We start from the raw sequence: 20,809 nt of genomic DNA, 5'->3' as shown, positions 1-20,809 counted from the left end.
TGATTTCGATTTTGAAGTAAATATATTTTGCACACAATTCACATTATATATATTTAATTATATTATTTTTATATATATTATATATTATATTTAAAAGGGTTGTTAAATCACTGTATCTAAAATTTCTCTTTTCTGTCAGAAAAATCTGAAGTTGTTTGATAAGAGCTATTTTTGAGGATTAAGGTAAGTAAGAGTGTATATTGGATATATTATATTTTAACACTATATATACTAAAATTCTGTTAAAGGTTATTTCATCTTATTGTATTTTATGGCCTAACACACTGTTTATCTTATAGGAAGCAAAACAACGCCCCTAGTGAAGAAACCTCAAGGAGAGAGAAAATTGAGACATGATGAAAATGTCTTGGAACAAGAACAGAACCTGTTAATTTAAGGCAAGTAGATTAGTTGATTCTGGTTGTTTGAAGAGTTAATTGAGTCACTTTCCTGGGCACTTTAAAACATATAGGTTGCTTCAGATGCCATTAGAGATCAGTTAGCTAAGAATAGCCATAATTTGTAATTTTCCTTTAGTTTCCATAATTTAATTGCATAGCTTTGCTTGCACAGGGTAGGGTTGGTGAGCAGAGAGAAAAAGAGCTTGTGAAAAAATGCATAATATGTGCAATTAATAATGACCTTTTTTCAGTACCATTAATAAAGTAATTCGCTTCCTGTAGTTGTTGCGCCGTTAGCATACAGGACGAGAGTACCACACGGATGAAGCGTTATAGTGCCTTGTATATCAGTACAATTGAGAATAAACTCTTTAAAGTATCAGGTGGGTCTAGGATATCTTTATCTGCTCCGTTTAGTTCACCTATTCGGGACTTTACAATCTCTGGATTGCTTGGAAAACTGTATTGTATGCTTTTTCCGTCTGGAACCCGTGAAACGTTTTGAGCTTAAATCATAAACTTAGTTTTCAAAAAGGATAACTATTTTCGCTAAATTTTCAGAAAACATGGGATTTAGTGAGGCACAGAGGGTTGAGAACGCAGGCCTGTGCGCATGTCAGATGGCCCTCCAACTAGTGGGTAAGTACGTGGTGTAAAAACGGCCCAAAGTTTGGATTTCAAATTCGACCTTTTTACTGTAATTGTCGCCAAATTTAGATTAAATTTAGAGTAGAGGAAAATATTAAATCTCTTAAAAATTAAATCCCTTAAATCGCTACTTATCGTTGATATTTACTTTATTTTAACACAAGAGGCGCTAATCCAGTGCTATATGTGGGTCAGTGCGCTCTCTCCAGCCATTGTTTTTAGATCAGTGTAGTACATAATGCGTGCTGACTCGACGTTTTCTTGACTTGTTCTACCCAGGTGGCAGTAACCGTCTCACTCAACGTAACGCTCATCAACACCACATGTCGTGATCTTGGCTGGACCAAACGCTGTCGGTATTCAAGCAATTTGTGCTGCCAGGCATCTGGCCAATCATAAGGCAAGTCTTGCTATGACAATCAATGATGTAAATAATGATCAATGAGTGTAAATAATGATCAATAATGTAAAATAATGATCAATGAGTGTAAAATAATGATCATAATGTAAATAATGATCAATAATGTAAAAGTGAAAAGTCGCTATATAAAACGTATTATATAAGAAGGTGTTCGGACACTTTCCAGAATTTCTCTAATATTTTTTGCCCTTATAAATGCGTTTAACATCCATCGAAACTGATTTTTGAATATCTAAACTTCAAAGAAGGAAGAAATCGGGAAGATGTTGCAAAATTTCAGTTTATAGGACTTCTTCATTGTCCAAAAGCTTATTGTCAAAATTTTATAAATGACATTCTCTAATCCTAGGTTCAAGTGACTTTGACAGTGCCAGTGAAACAGAAGTAGGTATATTGTTGTATTTATAGTGCAGTGTTCCATATAGATGTTTCTTTGTGAATATAGTAGATAATAAATAGAGAATTTCAATTTCTTCTTGCATTAAAAGACTCTCTATTCCAGAATCTAGTCCGCATCTTGTGTTTTCCATACTGGTTCCAAACTTATTTCAAACGTTGCAGGTACGGTATAGGTATAATCTTTGCGAGGTAAATTGCCATTCATTGAGTCCACACCACTGAAGTATAATAAACGGAATGCTAACTCAGCGAGGATTGAAGCAAATGCTTTAGTTTTTCGCAAAAATACGTTTTGAGCAGATAATTGGTCGACACGCATATAAGTCCTACAGAACCTAAATAATTTCCTTAGTCCCACGTGTACCTTCATGTACTGTATAAGTTCATGTTGAAATGCATTTTTTCTCCAGATCTTCCCAAAGAGCCGGTGGACCTTGTAATCCACGCGCTGTTTTCGCCAGAGATGAATCAAGTATAAAATATCACAAGAGCTTACGTCAGTCAATCAATGGGCCAATGAGAATAAAGCACCAGTTTTGTTACTAGACCCCTGCTCTCGCTCTCGGATGCTGGGTTAGTGGAGTTAATGTATCCAACTTTTGTGCTTCTTTTGTTAAGTATTATAGACAAGCTGTTTGTATTTTTGAACTGCCTGACAGCTTTCAAACGATTCGATATTTTGTCTCCATATCTTTATTGTAATTAGTTTAGTACAGCATGGGTGTGCATCGCATTCAAATGCCATCCAGCGGTGTTTCTAACAACCATTGTCTTACACCTGTTTTAGGAGTAGAATCAAAGTGGTCATTGTCATTTGGTTTACCGCTGGTAAGTATGACCGTGACACCTGAAAATGACCAATTTTCCCAAATTAATATGCACAGGATTAAAAGAAATTTTATCTTACACTTCGATTATTTGTCTTTAGATCGATGTCCCAACTGAGTGTCGGACGTACCTGGCCGATCTGGGCATGCCAAAAGGAATATACACCGCTGTTAATATTAACTACACCTCGCCATTCGGAGAGAAGTTTGTAATTGCATTGAATCAGTAGTGACAAGGTTTGTTGAATTCCTTTCTTTGTATTGTTATGTCGTGCTTTAGCTTATACAAATTTACATCGTTCACCGAACGCTTGGAGGGGGGGTTAGGGCATATTTTAAGTCACTGGACGCAATGCTCCTTTTTGTAACTGGAGTGTGGACTATCGAAACTAAGGATTTCGAAAGTACTCATTCTCAGCTAAAAATATTCACTTCGGAGTGCATTTGATTATTCGGATATATTTTAGTGGTGCATGTTTAGGCAGCTACGTGACCATAGAATATGAGCGGTGTGTGAAATTTAGGGTTTCGTGTAACCTCGTTCCTCGTGTAAATTCTAAATACACGAATTTAATCGTTGCCGATTATGTTAGGATTAGGGTTCGATTTAGGATTAACCTGAATCAACTGTAAACCTAATCTATGGCTTAATCCTACCACACCTCGTTGACTTCGTAAGAATACAAATATGCTACTTATACCAAATCTATATACTCGTTTTATATTTATATATTTCTATTATTACGTGGCACCTGAGGTTTAAAAATCACTTAAGATCGTTCATCTGCGTTCATCGCATGCTTATCGCTCGAATTTTAACGTTTGACAATTGTGTGGGCCAACCCCCACAGTCACAAATGTGAGTACGTCTTTAAATCGCTTTTATTGAAGACAGTTCAATAAACCGCGAATTCGGGCGAATTATTAACGAAGGTGGCAAATCTAGTTTCCAGGACCAGTTTCTAGACTCGATTTTTTATCTGCTCCAACACTAACTTCCAGAAATTTTGGACTAGATCTGTTTCTTATGAACTGTTCAAACTGATTGTGGCTGCTTGGCGCGCTATAGCCAGCAAATCTGCCTCTATATAGTGGTCAACTATTATATGTACTGCCAAGTGCAATTCATCGTGGTTATTTTCGCTTTAGGGATTGTCAGACTAAAGTACACTCTATGTATGTCGTGTATGAGTTTTAAGCATGCAGACTTGCTCCCCTAACTATAACCTTTTATAGACACAAATAGGCCTGGGCGACAGTCTTTACATTATTGCATCAGTTTGCAAAGAAGGTCAAGGAATTTAAATAGCGAATTCTCGACTTCTAGAACATTTTAATGACTACATATATTGCTGCATTGAGTATTCCTTATTACAGGTACAAGGATATTGGTATTCTTATATCCTTGTGCATGCAAATGACCGTAATTTGTGAAACGTATTGATACTGATTCGATTACGAGATAATATATTTGAATTTGACGTACGTCGTTGCAAATTTATGTCATTCCAGCGACAAACAATTGTTGCTCTTGAAAGTCGAATTGATTCTTCTCTATGTACTTATCATATATTCGCTACTCCCGTACATTGTACCTTATACAGGCGAAACAAACAGTAAAACAAGCAAACGACTATCTTTTTTGAAATGTATCGATGCTCTATACAAAGCCGATATTTGCCCACGGACAAAGAACGCGTGTGTCGCTTTGAAATAATAATTCGTTTACATATTGTTTTGTCAAGCATTTCGACAATACCGCGTCAAAATAAATACAAAATTTCAATGGCTTTCTGATAAATATTTTCAATGCTTTTCTATGGAAAATTACTGCTTGTAGTCATTTAATTCACGTCATGCAACTGCAGCGTTGATTGTAGCAACGTTTTGCGAACCATTAGACGCAGGTTTGAAACTATTTTGCCGGTGTTTTTTTTCCAGATTGTTATCGGAATAGCTCTTTCATTTCTGTGACGATGCAGTTTACAATCACAGTGGTATGCGGAGCGGCCCACCCTATAAAGCCGCGATTATGCAACATATATTTCTGGGGCGATCAAGATTAACAGTAATCGATAATTTCTATGGGGTATAGTTTAATGTGTTAAATATATAATACATTCCGCCATCTTTGTCCCCGAGTGCGAAGCATTTGATTTGTAAATTGAATTCAAATTTTCGCGTTTCAAATTTTTCCTCTTTCAAGTCGATATTAATGTGTATTTTGAAGGTATACATAATATCGCTCGCTTCAATTAAGAAATGTCTTCTTGTATTCAAAATCGATATAAAAGCGAACATCTTTCCTTTCATCATTTCGACTGTTCGTTCTGTTTTCGTCTGTTCAATTTTAAATGATTTGTCACCGGAGTAGAAATCCTTTTAAATCTAATTTAACAGGAAAGCAGGAGGATTAAGCTCAAGACATATACTTTGGCCACTTATAGTGTTAAATAATCTAGGTAATAAGTTGCTCCAAGTTTAGAATCTCACTATAACCGGAGTAGAGATCAAATGTTTACGGCCATATAGTTTTTCCCATCACTAGACTGATCCGACGAGAACGTGGGTTTTTATACCAGACCAAGAAAATTACAGATTTTATGATTTCCTTCAATCTTCAATAAGGCATACACAAAACTGTGCAAAGTAGATTTAGGAAAACTGTTAACTAGTTATGAAATTGAGCATTGTTACCACTTAATAACTGAGGAACATTATTGGCAATGATTTTAATTGATTTTACTTGTTTGTGCCTGTCACATAAAATTCAATTTCCGCTCGGCAACAGAGCGAAACGTGCTTTGAAAAGCGTCAAACAATCTAGCGCTATAATAGTTACATGTTTTCTATGAGATATTTAAACAAAATACATAATATTTATATGCTATGTCTAGCGAGCAGTCTGCGAAGATGCAGTTAAAAGCAATAAAGCTTTTAGGCAAATTTCAACCAGCCATCTACTCCGCTACTCAATGAACTTGGGAAAGAATTCGTCGATAAAATATTTATCGACCCATACTCAATTTGCTTGAGAAAGCGTTTTAAACGAGCCTAAAAGCCTTATGAATAATTTCATTAAACGATGCATCGTTTTTTCAAAGTTTTCTCCAAACTTCGCGTTATTTGAGCATACTTTTGAAATACGCCGCAAAAGCAATTAAGCTGCGTTAGGGTAGCAAGATATATAAATACCAAGAATTGTGAAGTCTAGCTTAACTCCCCTGCTGGGAGGCAGGCAAAATCTGCACGAAGTTTTGGTGCTTTCCGACGGGTTGTTGGTGAGCTGTCTTTTGAGAAAGGGCTGGTTTTAGCGAAGCCTATCGCGGGTCGCGTTTGTTTTGAGCGAATTTACTGCGGATTGAGTGAAGTTGTCACCGTTTAATTAATTATTCAGAGTAAATAACCTACGCTTCTTTGTCCGAGCGCATTATGGAGGCAATAGTTATGTTAATTACCATTTGAAAACGTGTATTGTGTTCAGTCAAGGGGTAAACGTTAAATAGCTTTGTTCGTAGCTTACTAACTCAGTCTTTCGTTTGTTTGCGATGTAAAGACAGTTGAAAAGATCTGTTAACTATATTCTTTAACACATAAGAACGTTGACAAAGGGAAAACAGTCAAGTTTTCACAACAGTATTTGCACAACGGACAGCCGGACTTAAAAACTCTTACGACGCGCCAAGGGAAGGAAACGTGCAAAGCGACAAGGATTAGCACAGATTTATTTCGAGGACAAATTTCGCCTCGCCACTTACACAGCTATCGCGTTGCATCCCGTGTCGCTTGGTTAAGGCGATTAAAAACATTACATATACAACAGCGCTTTTCTCACGAGCGCCTGGACTTGGTGTTAGGACCAGACTTACAGCACCACACAGAATTTGTTCTCGCTGAATTTTCACGCGAAGAAGGGACTCGTCGAAGGAAACCTGCGAACACAGTCCCAAAGGTATTGTAAAGTTGTCTTCATTGAAATACGTGTCGTTTAGGGTAAAGTGAGAATTTTAAAATACGTTTAAATCTTGTGCATTCCAGGACTTTGCGAATACTTATACAGCAAAGGAAAACTGTCGGTAGAGTGGTGACAATCTCAAAGGCGAACAAGAGGCGATATTTCTCAAGTGTTGAAGAAGTCGTACTGGGAAGTATATATTCAAGGCTTCATACAGACTTAGATTTGAGGATTTAAAACATTTTAATCAAATATTTAAACGAGTTAAGTGACTTATCGATCAGAGATGGCAACCACAACTCAGACACAGACTGGCGCCGCGGCGACGAACAACGAGCAGCCATCGACGAAATCCGAACAACATATCAAACGACCAATGAACGCGTTCATGGTCTGGTCCCGTGACATGCGTCGCAAGATGGCCGCGGAGCACCCGAGAATGCATAACTCAGAGATCTCGAAAGCATTGGGTCTGCAATGGCGAGTATTGCCCGAGAAAGAGAAAGTCCCTTACATTGAAGAGGCCAAGCGTTTGCAGGCCGAACACAGCGTCCGCCACCCAAACTACAAATATAAACCCCGCCGACGAAAACCGAAACCCGTGAAAAAGGACACTCGCTTCCCCTTTCCTTTCCCACCCACGGCAGATAACGGTGCATTAAAGGTACCAGGATACCCACAATCCATGCCCCCAGAAGGCATGTACCCCTACTACCAAGTGCCCTCAAGCACCTACATGCAATACCACGATCCCTATCAGGCTGCAAGGCAAGCTTCATTTTACTCGCAATCTCAAGGAAATGTCCATTCTCCAACTGGGGTCACCCACAGTGATATAGGCCGCGACCTGACGGGGTACAGACCTGATGTCGTCCAGATGCATGGAGCCCCACCCCACCTATACCCCATTGACCCAATCAACGTCCCCACCCAAGCCACGTCGGTTTATAGTGGCACCACAACGTCGCTTAGTAGCCCAGCTATGCCGGTGAACTCCACGAATTCCGATAACCCACAAATTCACTATCAACAATACTTTACCCAGAGACATATAAACTTATAGATTCGTTTAGTTCCTAGTGGTCACTGACGGCTCGTTTTTAAATCGTTTATAAAGATTTACAGACGTTTAGTGAAATTATTTATTGATCGAGAATATCATTAGGCAGTTTTCGCTTCCAAAAATTCAACTAGCTTGTCCAACAAATCTGTTCTTCAGTGCTATAGATATGGTTGAAGAAAGACATCGGCGGAAGCCATTGTATATCTAAGGCAGAAGAAACACTTCAAAAACTGAGTTTTACATTGAACTTTGTGTGAATGAATTCCGATTTGTATTTATGTTACACTGCCGGCAAGAAACTCGTCGGATTGTGCTGAAATTTTGTGCTTTGATAACTGTTAATTTACGGCATATACTCTGAGCAAGGGAGTGTTGCAATTTGTGTGATTGATTAAATGTATTCTAGTTACTCTGTACTGTATTTTTGTTACTTTCGAACTGGATACATAAATTGTGTATATATTCTTACGGAATACATAAACTAGCGATATTCGGTTGTTCTGGGAAAGATCAGGGTGTGAATACACGTCAATTCATTGTCCGTTTTGCTTGCATAACCACAATATTGAGCTGCGTTTATTCATGTCCTATATCTCGAACTTCGGGGTGCCAATGTGTCGGAGTTCTTCAAGAAAGCGTCGAGAACAGCATGTACTCGAGAACAGCAATCGCTTCGAGCCAAAATTATTTTGGCAACGATCGAAAGATCACTAATTATCAAGTCTTGTGAATGTTGAAAGAAGCATATATATGTAGCGCTAATAATGGGCTTAGACGCCAGTGTGACTCGAAGGGTTAAGTTTTATTCGTACAATTAGACGATCATTCACTAAACCGGCCAGAACTAAAAGCTTCTTTCAAACAACAAAACACGGCGCCTATAAAGAGAGATTCACGATTACTTCACCAATTCGTTCCTTGTTGTCGTGAGCAATTTGGAGGAATTTAAGTAGCCTCGTTGGCAAATATAAAATCCGTCTTGGCTAAAATAAAGATTTCTTGAGGCTTAACCTCTTCAAAGATAAGTGCTTGTTTATGTATTTGCTTATAACGGTACTCTAGTGTGCACAACTCGTAACGAATAAGGGCACTTATCCTCTTTGTCACGACCAAAGCTATATAGACTGCCAACAATCCTCTCTCTCTAATAATAATAATAAAATCGGGGGATTTTGTGCGCTTTATGGGACCATTTATATAACCGCTACCTTTTCAAGAACCCCGCTATACTTTTCAAGAACTTTGTTGCCAATATTTCCGAATAAGATGACTATATATACTGGAGTTTTATAATATATATAGATAGCTCAAGCGTTTCGGTGTTCGACAGGGAATAGCTTTAGTTGACTATTTTTGAGGGTTGACTCTCGCGTCAGGACTTGAGAGCAATCGTCAATAAATATTTTGTTATAAGGGCGTTGAATTTCTGACACTTCAATCCGTCGGCATATTTGCATACCTTATACATAATAAGTCTTTGGGGGTATTATGTCAAACAGCTACGGAAATTCCTCTGTAAGTTCACTAATACACGTATATATTTATCTATATCGTGGGAGTATCGAAAATATTACGTTGACAGCGAAAGTCCTTCTTTTATTATTGTAGAAATTCTCTTCCCGTCGGCCTGTCTTAAAGCTTTTCTGGCTTCCCACGTTAAAGTGTCATTAGTCTCGCGTCGAAAGTTTCAAAACTCGAGTGCGACGTGGCAATTTCACACACGCATAACAGAAGTTTAATAAATTTAATTGCATGCATTCTGGTTTTTTACCTTACTGTTTAACAATACTGTCTTACTGAGCTATTATCGCGGGTAACTCGGTCGATTTAAGTTGGCCTTCTAGAAGTATATTTATAAATGTTAATTAAGACAAAAAAGTCAATAGAATAATTTGTGGTGCTTCGTAATATGCTTTCCTATATATGCTTTGACTTTAAAACCATCTCAGTACCGAGGCTACGAACCTGTTCGACTTAAAATCGTGGATGGGTATGCCCCTTTATTTATTCGCTAAACTGAATAACGTTAATTCAAAAGGTCCTCGACACACAATACGGCTATTTAACAAGTTTCTTAACCATGTAAATGTCAGGAAAGAAAAGCTTTATTCGCGAGCACAATGCGTTGGCAGCCGCAAGACAATACGGCATTACATCTGCAAACAAATATAAAACATTGTGAGGATGGGGAAATAGGACCTCTTTTCAATTTGCCATACGATATGGGGTTATTATAAATCCGCATGTATATAAACTAAACAAATAAACTTGTTCAGTCGAAACGAAAGCTCGTTGTTTGCAGAGAATTATACTGTATAGCGAGGTGATTTTCGTGATGTAACTATAGTCTATAGATCATGCATGGACATGAAATTCCGCATTGTCAAAGAAACGTATATGTCTTTGATCACTTTGGTTATATATAGTCGAAGAAAGGCTATATTGGGAACTTTACGTGGTGCACAGAGCCAAAGGTATACGTGTACATAATAATTCTATTTCCTGGTCGTGAAAAACCACCTTTTGTTGCACGTGTCTTGAAATGCACTTTAGGCGTTACGTTTCCACTACTTGTGGCATATACGAACTTCAGAAGGCTTATTTCAACCTATTTAAAACCCTTGGAAATGCTGTTTGTGTAGATTCTCGCTAGGTATTATAGCCTATACTTGAAATGGGCGGTACACGATGCGTGTAATTGTTTTGAAATAAATGTGGTTTACGATTATAAGTTGTTTCTGACAAATCTTCAAACGGTTACGGATTGATTTCTCAATAAACTAATATTGTAGCTGTAAGTCTTTGTGAAAGGGTATATATCACTGAAAGTTCGTTTCGACGGTTATAAACGTGATGGTGCATTGCAGTGTGTTGATTTGTTTTGATTTACGCTTCCTTCATCAATGCGGTTGTGAAAATTCTCGTTTCAAAGCGTTCTCAACGGGTGTGATTTTTACCGTATTGAAAACGCTTCGGCGTCACTTGGAGGAATTGTTTCAGACTTTATCGCTACATCATGTGTATATCTGTAAATAAAAGAGTGGCTTACATTACTTTAGTACACCATCGCTTGAAACAAAAGTTCCCTGTCATATTGTTAAACATGGCACATATAGGTGCAGACACTATATCACATTTTGTGGTCGCCCTCAAAAGCTTCCTTAAACGGATGCGTCATTGTATACTCGCAGATGCGTAGGTTAAAGGAGAGGGCTCATTCAAATTTCGCTGTTATTATGCATAAAATATGATTATTTCAGCTTTTCAGATCTTTTGACTAAATCCCGTTCTGTGCTTTCAAAATTGCATATTCCTGCATACTGAGTATATAGCATCGATAATACACAACTATAGCTTTAAGTCTTAGGTTTGGAATTTTCAAATGCCACGCATTTTTGCAGGCACATTTGAAGTTGTTAGTTTCGCTTGGGGGCCAGCAACCCACGATTTCCTCTGTATTAGATTGCAAATCATTTCAAGGAGCTGATTTTTACTTTATATTTCAGCCCCTTGTAATTTACTGATACATTGAATGAATGTTATGAAATATACCTTGAAATATCCCGAAACTATAGGACGGTGTGAAAGACAGTGCAACGAAGCCTGGGGTTTATATTAAATCTTACATATATAACATGATATAATCTATAATTTAAATGGGGGCTGATATATTTCGGTCATAATTTCTAAATATAAAAACGAAAATATTTTTTCATACAACGAGGTTAGTTATTGAATGAAAATAAGGAAATCAAAGATACGAGCTGTACATCATTTTTAACCCTGGTTTATTTTTAGAGTAAAATTTCGTGCATGCGATTTCCCTTGCACTCACACAGCCTCTTCAGTAGGTCTAGAACCGGTATTCGTACTTAATTTTTTTAAGGTGTCGCAATGTCATCTCTGTTTTTGTTGAAGGGGAAGGAAGTGAAAGTCTTATCCGATTTTAACAACAAGACAAATGAGATTGGGTCCCGTTTTTGAAAAGGTGACGAAGATTTTGAGATGGAAAAGATGCCTGTCACATGTACAGGAAGGTCTTGAGCTAAGTTTTTTTTATCACTTTTGCATTACTTTCGCTGAAAATTGTACTCCAGTTCAATAATATACGTCTTATTCGACATATAAACTAACAAAAAATTCTTAACAGCGGAATTAAAAAATGGTCAAAATTTATTTGCGATGATCTTTGTAATAATCATAAATAATGTGTCTAGTCATCCCAAATACATTTATTTTCGATAATCTAATCATACTTCCTCAACAGCTTTAATACTGTTACAAGATTAGGTCATGCACCTTATGCGAAGTCAAATTCGAGTCTATACACTTGCAATCTGCATGTTGACTAGATACGAACTTTTAACCTTGCAGTCAGTACTGTACAACCTTTAAGATGATTTTAAGGAAATCCACAATATCAACGTCAAAGCACTTGCTTTTCATTATCTAAGCATGCATGCATATAAAGTCCCGAATTCTGCATATTAACATTAAATTTCCTGAAATCTCAGCTGCATATAAGCCTACACATATTAGTCTTCAAAATCCAATTGCCTCAGTTACCTATATGTACAACATTGCATGGGTCTTTAGGATAACCACGTTTCCACAATATGCAGTGACTTGCCTCTCATACACAAAATATCCTTATAGGGTAAACCACATATGTCATGCCTATATATGCATTTACTGTTCCTGCACAATATAATCATTTATAACTCGCTGTGAGTTCTCTACATTAGACTTCTTACTTTAAGACCTACAGTACCTACTATAGATTACTTGTTCTTCATAATCCTAATCATCTATAACTTGGCATTGAGTGCTTTAGGTAACCGTGCATGCACATACTGCATATGATTCTGTAATCATCATCATCGCTCTGGAAGCCAACATTTAAATTATGTAATATAGTTGTTCACATCAATAACCATTAATGGTATCAAATAACTCGAAAGTAAATTCCGTACATTATCAAACAGCAACAATGGTCCACCTTCTAGACAGTACGTTCTATAATTGCATGTTATATCATGCTTCAGCACAGCCGTGACTGTGAGTTTATTAAAAAAGCAACCCAACATTTAAAAACATGGTCTTCACTCTGTTTCAGCACTAACAATATATTGTGTATATGGTTTAAATAACGCTTTGAATCTTGGAGTGGCACGAGCCCCGTGTAGCATCAATCAGGTAAAATTGCACATTCGAGACAGGCGAACAGATGCTTGCTCGCAGGAAATCAAAGATAAAATAGAACAACCAGGAAGGTTACGAATTAATCTAATTAAAGTTTAACCCATGGTGTTTTTACCAGACTGAACATTCGAGAAAGCGACCTTCCCTGTGTGACGTAATCAGTAGGTAGGCATGAGAACTTCCAAGTTGCTTCTAGTTACAAGATGATTGTATCGATATAATCGAAAAGAATTATTCCGCTTGTAGATAATTTTGTTGTATCAGTAACAGATTGGATACCGACCGATGTCACTGCCACTGGATCTCTGGCGTGGAGAGTTAACAACTATTGGAGATACCCAGGAAATACAAAGTGCATTTAGTTTGAATTCCTTTTGAATGGTACACTGCATACGTAGGCTAGGAAAGGATTTTCACGCTGAATTCGGGGAAGAAGACCTGCAGTTTTGCAGCTTTGGAAAACCTCGGTATAAATTAGGTTAATTATAAACCGTGCACGGGCTTGTCTGGGCGTTCCAGCAAATCGCGGCGTTTCTTTCTGAAGCTTGTCCTTGGCCTACACCAGATGCATAAATTATTTCCTAAATTTAACTTTCCGCCTTCGGGGTACACGCTACAATGGAGGCAGTGCAAAAGCCAATATTCGCTTGCCAACGAGTTGATGAGTTGGCTGCATTTTGCGAATGTCAGGGTCGTCCAGCGAAACGCCGCTGCGTCGATACCCAGGGTGGCGCGCGTGATAACGGTATATTAAGGTTATGGCGCAGCGTGACAGCGATTTTCTTAAGCCCCGCTGCGAAACCAACCCAAAACAAACCCTTTTGTCTAATGCGGTTATAATTCTTTGGATTCCTCACAAATTATGAACAGCGATTTCGAAAGCGTTTGATTACCTTGCTATAGAACATGAAATAATTAGTTATTGTAAAACAGAGCTGTCTTTGTGGAAACCACCATCATTAAATTGTGATGCAGTTGTTTTTGAAATTCCTACCTAACCGAATCAGTTTTGGCCGAGAAAAAGAATAGTAATCGAGAACAGATTTTCGTGCGTTCCAAAGTGCATTGCTCGCTTCGTTGATTTTTGCTGAATAACAATTCGGACTTTGAAGGCTCAGGAAATCCGTAAAACGTTCCATTGAAGTTTTCGATTTGTAAACTTGGGGAAAAGTTTAAACTTTAAGTATGTTTTCCGTTTAAAGTGTGCGTCGCGTGAACTTTCTTGCGTTTTATATTGCGGGGCGGGTGATATCTTCCCAAGTATTTGGATCATTTAATTATGATAAGATCAGTAATGAATTCCCCCAAGTGAGTTGGGCACTCCTTCAAAGCAACAATTTGAATCGGACTTTGTTCCTTTGATGCTGCGACTGAAATCCGACAACCTCGAAATATGCCAAGAAAGCTGGCCAAAGTTCCAGCCAATATTCACGATGACCACTTGTGAGACACGTGTACTTGTAAGATAGTCCCGTACAATTATTCCCCTGTTTAACTTATTTATACTAAGAACAATATGTAATGGCAAATTTTCAATCGGTTTTTGAAAATGGTATAAAGAGCAGCAATTTGCGTGGGCCGGTTTTGATCACCTTGTGAGAGTGTCGGATCGAAGGCTGTTTAGAATACAAAGAACTGACATATCGACTTAGATAGCAACGTTTTGAAAACCTATTATTAATGGTCGGAAATACAAATACAAAAGACACATGCAATAATAACACGTTCGTGCATTTGTGTTCGGAAATGTTATAGTGCATGTGCCTTCCGCTTGATGAATATTGACTTGAATATCATGATAAAAATCGTGCATAGACCGATTCAAAAATCGTGCTTGCTATTTTTTGCGAAACGCCAGTCATTTCGAATGGAAATATTGTGGTTGGGTAAATTTTATTCAATCCGGTTACTGAACGTATCAATATGTTGCCCAAGCGCTTTGTTGGAAAGCAGAAAAGATGGCGTTCACTTGCTATATTGAGATCAGTGGCTTGTGAATCTTCCTCGTTGTTGCAACCGATCTCTATGTGATAAGCTGAACGGGTGTTAGTGATGGAAGCCTTTTTTTCAGTCGTTTATTTGCGCATACCGTTAATCAAGCACAGCTGTTCACAAACAATTGCTGTAGTCACCATCAAAACTGCTAGAATCGTATGTCTACGATTGTCTAAGAAATTAAAGGTTTCTAAATACACCTTGCTCGCATATTGGTATTTGTTCTGGGGCCGGTGGTATAAAACTCTTTAACTACATTTTACATAGTTAAATCCTAGTTAATTCAGAAATATACAACTCTGATTGGCCAATTCGGTCCTACAGTTAACTTTTAGCTAGTCTTTTATACAACTGACCCCTGTCCGTGCATTATCTAACAAAATTAATTACAAATGGTACAATCATTTATATACATGTTTTCTAGTAAAACTCTATTAACCCTTCGAGGGTTTGCATAAGCCATACTCGTGCGCGATATAGACTGTATATAGTTCGTTAAACGAAATATGGGAAGTTACAAAATTGGCATTAATGCTGATATATTGGACATGCATGTGTATTAAAGTCATAAGAACTACTTTCTTCTTAGGACTACCTTAAAAGAACGGACTTTCAGAGATTTTGAAAAATAGATAGAACAAACTAAAAAATCCCTCATAAGGAACAAACTTAGAAAGACACGAGGGACTAAAGTGTGTTCATTGTGTCTGGTACTGGTGCCCGTCTTCTTTGGCGATCAGGTAAACACATATGTGTATACGTCTTTAAGAACGGGTACTACCTCCGTTATGTTCAACGAAACTGTTTTGACTTTGAGCAAACAGTCTAACCGCAGCCTAAGTTAATCCCTGCCTCACAATTTCTTGTTTCAGTTTATTTCTACGTAACAATGAGGAATTTCATTTTAGACCAATCAGTATTTTTTTTACATTTTCAGTAACCCAATCAGAATGCATAAATATTGATTATACTTCCGGTAAAAAGGTACATCATTTACCACTTTATATGAAGTATTATAAATTTGGGCATTCTGATTTGTTTAGTTCAAAACGAAATTCCTTCTTGTTTTCCTGCGTTAATTTGTCAAAAATTAAAAGTCATGCGTTAAAGAAGCAATCATGCACTCCCTTCACAAAGCCCGTTTGTCTTCTACCGTTTGTCTTCTATTGCAGTAAGAAAAGTATTTTTTCATTTTCATTTGACCACATTCCATTGGATTCATGTCGTAGTTGTCTTTCATTTGTTTTCTCCAGCAATATCATTGCTTTCTGCACAAGTGTTTCCAGAGATGCGAATCTCCCAAAGGTAATCTCGGCTGTTTTTCTAGTTTGCACATATTGCACTTCGTTTGGCATTTCTTCCGAACTGCAGCTGACTTCCTCTTCTTCTTTCCTGTCCATATTTTTAAGTATCTTTCAGTATATTTTTGTATCTGTGTCTAAATTGAAACATGAATGAAAGTTGTATAGTTTGGTTGTTGATTTGTTACTAGCCACATTTTTTAAGCATTAATAATATACTTTACTGTTGCATTAATAATATAATTTAAGGTTGACATGATCGATGAGCGTTGTTATTTTTTAATATAACTGATCGAGTATTCTTTTTATAGATGATATTTATTTATACGTCTCACGTTCGCCAGAATATAAATGTGCAAAATTTGAAAGAGTAAAGCTGTATGGTGCAAAGGAACTTTAAAGTGTGTACCAATGGCCGCTCTGACGTTCAAAATCATTTATGGCCTTTAGTAATACTCTACTAAATCACCTGCAAATTCTCAACAAAGATTCATAAATTTCTTGAATAATCGTATCCTGCACGTCACTAGAAGACAATGATATTGATGAACGCGTTCACTTTCATACGACCGTCTTTACTTCTTTTCACTTGCTGGTTTTCTCTCAGGTTCAGTATGGTTTAGGTTCAGAGAAGAAGGACGCCCTTTTTAAAAAAGTTTTTTTAAAAAAAAGTAAGTTTACAAACTTTTTAAACAATAAATGTTAAAATAAGCTACAACATAAAAACAAGGTGCAGAGGCCAAATTTAAGCTGGAGCCTTCAGCCGTATTTGTGCTAAAACACATTTTCTCCTTCATCAAAATTATCGCTTGAAAAATGTCGTTTTCTTACGCATGTAATAAAGGATGCTGAATTTACATCTTTACACATGCATAGGTCGTGATAATAAATTGAAATCTATTTTTCATTTAAAGTGCTACTCAATTTGATTTATAGCATGCATACTAACTTTTTTGACAATTATGCACAATTACCCAAAGGTGTTAGCCCATTGAGCTGGCAGATTGATATTTTACAGTATTTCTGGCAGATTATTTTACCAGAATGGTATCTAACAGTTATTCCTGGAGAACTTTTCAATAACACAGCATGGCACTGTTGGTAAACTGCATGGTAGAAATGTATATATGGAGGACCCACAGGTGAACCCATTGGAGCTCCATTGCTTTGTTGTAGAGCTAATATTGTTTTAGTAAATGCCCCTAGTATTTTACCATTTCCTGTCATTCACATCTTCGTGGGTATTTTAGCTTTTAAAACCTATTCTTTTGGAAAACTTCATTCTTTTCAGGCACATCGACAATTTTATTACGGCCGGCACGGTTTATCGATCAACTGCCTAATTTGTACGCCACAACTGAAGTTAGGGCCAGCTGTTTGAAAGGCGTTTAGCTTAATTGAAAAATAAATAAGCCAAAGTATATAAATATATACTATCAGACATCTTGTGGATGGTCAACCTAAATCTTATGCATTGACTATGTATACTTTCAATGAATAAAAACTATTAAATGAAAATATAATCATCTCAACTGTTCAAAAAATAGATAATTTTGTTTTCTATTTTGAACTTATGTCTGCTATTTAAACTAAACGCATTTCGAGCAACAGCTTCTAGTTTTGAGGCAGTGACTTTCCAGGGCATGACTACGAAAATATGTTGTCTTTGAACTCTATTCCATTCGCTTTGAGCATTTAATATTTATCTCACTGGTATAAATATACAGTTTAAAATACATTGTCGTGGGAGTTTGTTAATTTCTGTTTCCCTGCTGTTAAAAACATACATGGAATGTCTCGAATGTAAAATTAACATGTTTTTTACGGTCTTGGTGATTCACTTAATTGTCTGTTGCAGTCAGTCTCACGAATAATACGAAACCATCTCCTCTTCTTTGAAACACGGGTATCATGTGGCAGGCGCCTGAACACTGGTTTTATGCGATAGACGCTATGCACCCTCACTTATTAAAGGGATACGCCAAAAAAAATTATCTTTGTCTGTTTTAAAAGAACGTTATGATTATGTACAAAATTTGCTTATGGATTTTTGTTAACTTTATTACTTCTCAAGATATTTTTGAATGAAATTATCTTCCATCCGCCATTTTGGATATGCGTGTTCTTGCTTTGATATGCATGACGTCACCAGCTGGGTAAAAATAAGTTCTGTAACTTCAAATAAACGATCCAGCAAAGTGACAGTTCCATGGTATTACAATCACACTTATCTCAAATTATGACGTTTGAATTGTAAGAGTTCTAAATTAAGCGTAAACATATGTAGTTGTTATTGATGCATGGCGGATATATCTCGATAGTCGATGTTTTTGATCGCCAATATCTTGCGAAGTAAGGAAGATAAACAAATTTTGTTAAAAGGCTCTATAAGAAGTGCAAATTTTCTTTTCAACAAAACATGCAGAAATAATTTTTATTTCTACATCCCTTTAATTATTTCCATATCCCTTTAAGTATAGGATTTGTAACCGTTATAATATGTTCCCGCTTATATCATTAAAAGAATTTGTAGGCAAACTGAAAAATCATACTATGTATCCTTATGGTGCTATTAAAAGTAGAACTGCAGCCATGATAATCTCGACACTGCTTATTTCCAGGTCCGATGAAAACCAACTCCTTGCATAAATAAAAGGGTATATATTTCCAAGTATATATTTGAGTATATTCTCAAGTAAATAATCGATAAAGAAGTGAGCATTTCATATTAGGTACAATTATATATTAGACTTGTGAATATCACTGAGGTATCATATCGCTTAGCCCTTACAAGCTGAACGATTTCTTACTTTAAAAATAGGAAAAGTGAATGAAACCTTACCTAAAATGTGCTTTTTAAGTTGTCCATGAACTGTAAATCTAAAATTTGCACCACAAACGGAATGCAAAATAACGGGTAATCCCCCTCTACGTATGTCAAAAATGTACCTGCACTTTAAGTACTTTCCCCAAAATATAAGGCGCGTGACAAGCTAGTCGAGATTTTCACTACAACGGCGAAGACTGAGTCAGGCTTCAGAGTATATCAAGAATTGCTGTACAAGTGTTAATTTAGCGGTTATAAGACGTTAAAGCATTCTTGACTTGCTTGGATTAAGTTGTGTATGATTCCACCCGAAATTAAGTTGATGTTTGGGATCAATTGTATAGAGCCTAGTTCGAGGTAGCGCCCGCTGCGTCCTGAAATGCAGTCGTTTTGTGCAGGACGTGAAAATCGGAGATTTGCAGTTGTATATAAACAGAACGTATACGGCGTCTAGAACTCCCACTATATTTAATTATTCATAAACTCCATATTAATTAATTATGAATTCCCTTTCAATGAGCCATTGTATTGATAGCCACCATCGTAGTGTAAAACAAAAGCATACAACTTTCCGCATGTTACACAGAGTTGCAAAGAGTTCCTCCGGTAGGATTTCAAGTTTTGAAAACCTTCCTCAAAATGACGTTATGTCACTGAGTCAAGTGGCAACCAGCATAAAGAAATATTTGGTTTTTTGGTACATGCATGTGATCAATTAGAGTGTTCGACTTCGAACCCTCCTTACAAATCTCATTCAAAGCAAACCTTCCTCCGGGTGGTACCCGCGTACCCGCAACTTTTTTGCAACTCTAATTTTACAAACTTTGCAATGTCATCCGCTGCTCCGGCTGAAAAAAACAGAACACGTTTTCTCGCACACTATTGAGCGCCTGATAGTTAGGGTGTTAAGTGACAGTGCGGGTTAAAGTTAGAATATTTTTGTTGCGGCTTTTTCGGTAGCAACAGCGCCCATGCATCGGTGCAGACAGAAAGAACCGTGCAAGCAAAACAAAAATCGTTGCTAGGCCACAATGGCTAGGAAAGTAATTGTTCTCAGATCAAATAATTATCGATATTTATCAGATGATTAGGCGGACGAATAAGTTCAATGTATGTATATTTCAAAGGTACAGCTACATGTTAGTATATAACTGCATTTAATCCATACGAAGAACGTCTCATTTGATTACGCTTCAGAAAATTTTGAGTTTGTCTAGCATCGTTATAGCTTGCTTGAATGTATAATGCGTTTGTCCTAATTACGAACTTTATGCATTTTCCTGCCGGCGAAATTCCGAGAATTCGAAAGAAACACAGCCTCTTTTGATAGATTTAAGAAACCAAGGTTTTGTTCGTAAAGAAGGTTGTTGGGTTTTTACATTTGTTGCTATTCTAACACAAAAACCAGGGTGATTCTTACTTGGAATTCGCACTACATTCTTCGGCTATCGTTTCGCACATTGGGATTCGACAAATATCGCGTATAACATAATATGATATTGAACTTACCACTGCAGAATAGAAAACAGCCAGGTTATATCTCCCAAATATCGACGAATAACGAGACGGAATGAGTTTCCAACCGCACAATTGCAATTTACAAAGAATAAACGTTATATTTTCTAAATAATTCTGATGAAGCTGTCGCATGTGGTTTTGAATCAAAACAAACGCACAGGTCACGCTTAGAAGAAGATTGGCGGAGACTGAAAAGCACCTGTATGTATACTAAGTGTTACTCGGTATATCCTCTTGACCGTTCTTCGTTTT

At 37.0% G+C, this 20,809-nt stretch overlaps 2 protein-coding genes across 2 annotated transcripts; both read left to right on the top strand.

Moving 5' to 3' along the window:
• The first annotated feature begins 723 nt into the window (after nucleotides 1–723).
• Nucleotides 724–14,614, top strand: LOC114537922 (enhancer of mRNA-decapping protein 3-like). Its single transcript, XM_028559040.1, is given in 9 exon segments — nucleotides 724–784; nucleotides 963–1,040; nucleotides 1,329–1,361; nucleotides 1,364–1,449; nucleotides 1,820–1,843; nucleotides 2,343–2,442; nucleotides 2,657–2,697; nucleotides 2,798–2,933; nucleotides 11,633–14,614. Coding segments are annotated over 8 exon segments (552 nt in total). The 3' UTR covers nucleotides 2,927–2,933; nucleotides 11,633–14,614.
• LOC114537908 (transcription factor Sox-21-B-like) lies at nucleotides 6,167–8,187 on the top strand. The gene is made up of 2 exons (XM_028559027.1): nucleotides 6,167–6,648; nucleotides 6,735–8,187. The coding sequence occupies exon 2, from the start codon at nucleotides 6,938–6,940 to the stop codon at nucleotides 7,712–7,714; it is 777 nt and encodes a 258-aa protein (XP_028414828.1). The 5' UTR covers nucleotides 6,167–6,648; nucleotides 6,735–6,937; the 3' UTR covers nucleotides 7,715–8,187.
• Nucleotides 14,615–20,809: the final 6,195 nt, after the last annotated feature.

This window comes from Dendronephthya gigantea, unplaced genomic scaffold (genome assembly GCF_004324835.1).
Source record: "Dendronephthya gigantea isolate DGI-Jeju-01 unplaced genomic scaffold, DenGig_1.0 000169F, whole genome shotgun sequence".
Taxonomy (NCBI): domain Eukaryota; kingdom Metazoa; phylum Cnidaria; class Anthozoa; order Malacalcyonacea; family Nephtheidae; genus Dendronephthya; species Dendronephthya gigantea.
The sequence above is the reverse complement of the archived record's forward strand: the minus strand, read 5'-3'. Positions and strand labels throughout refer to the sequence as shown.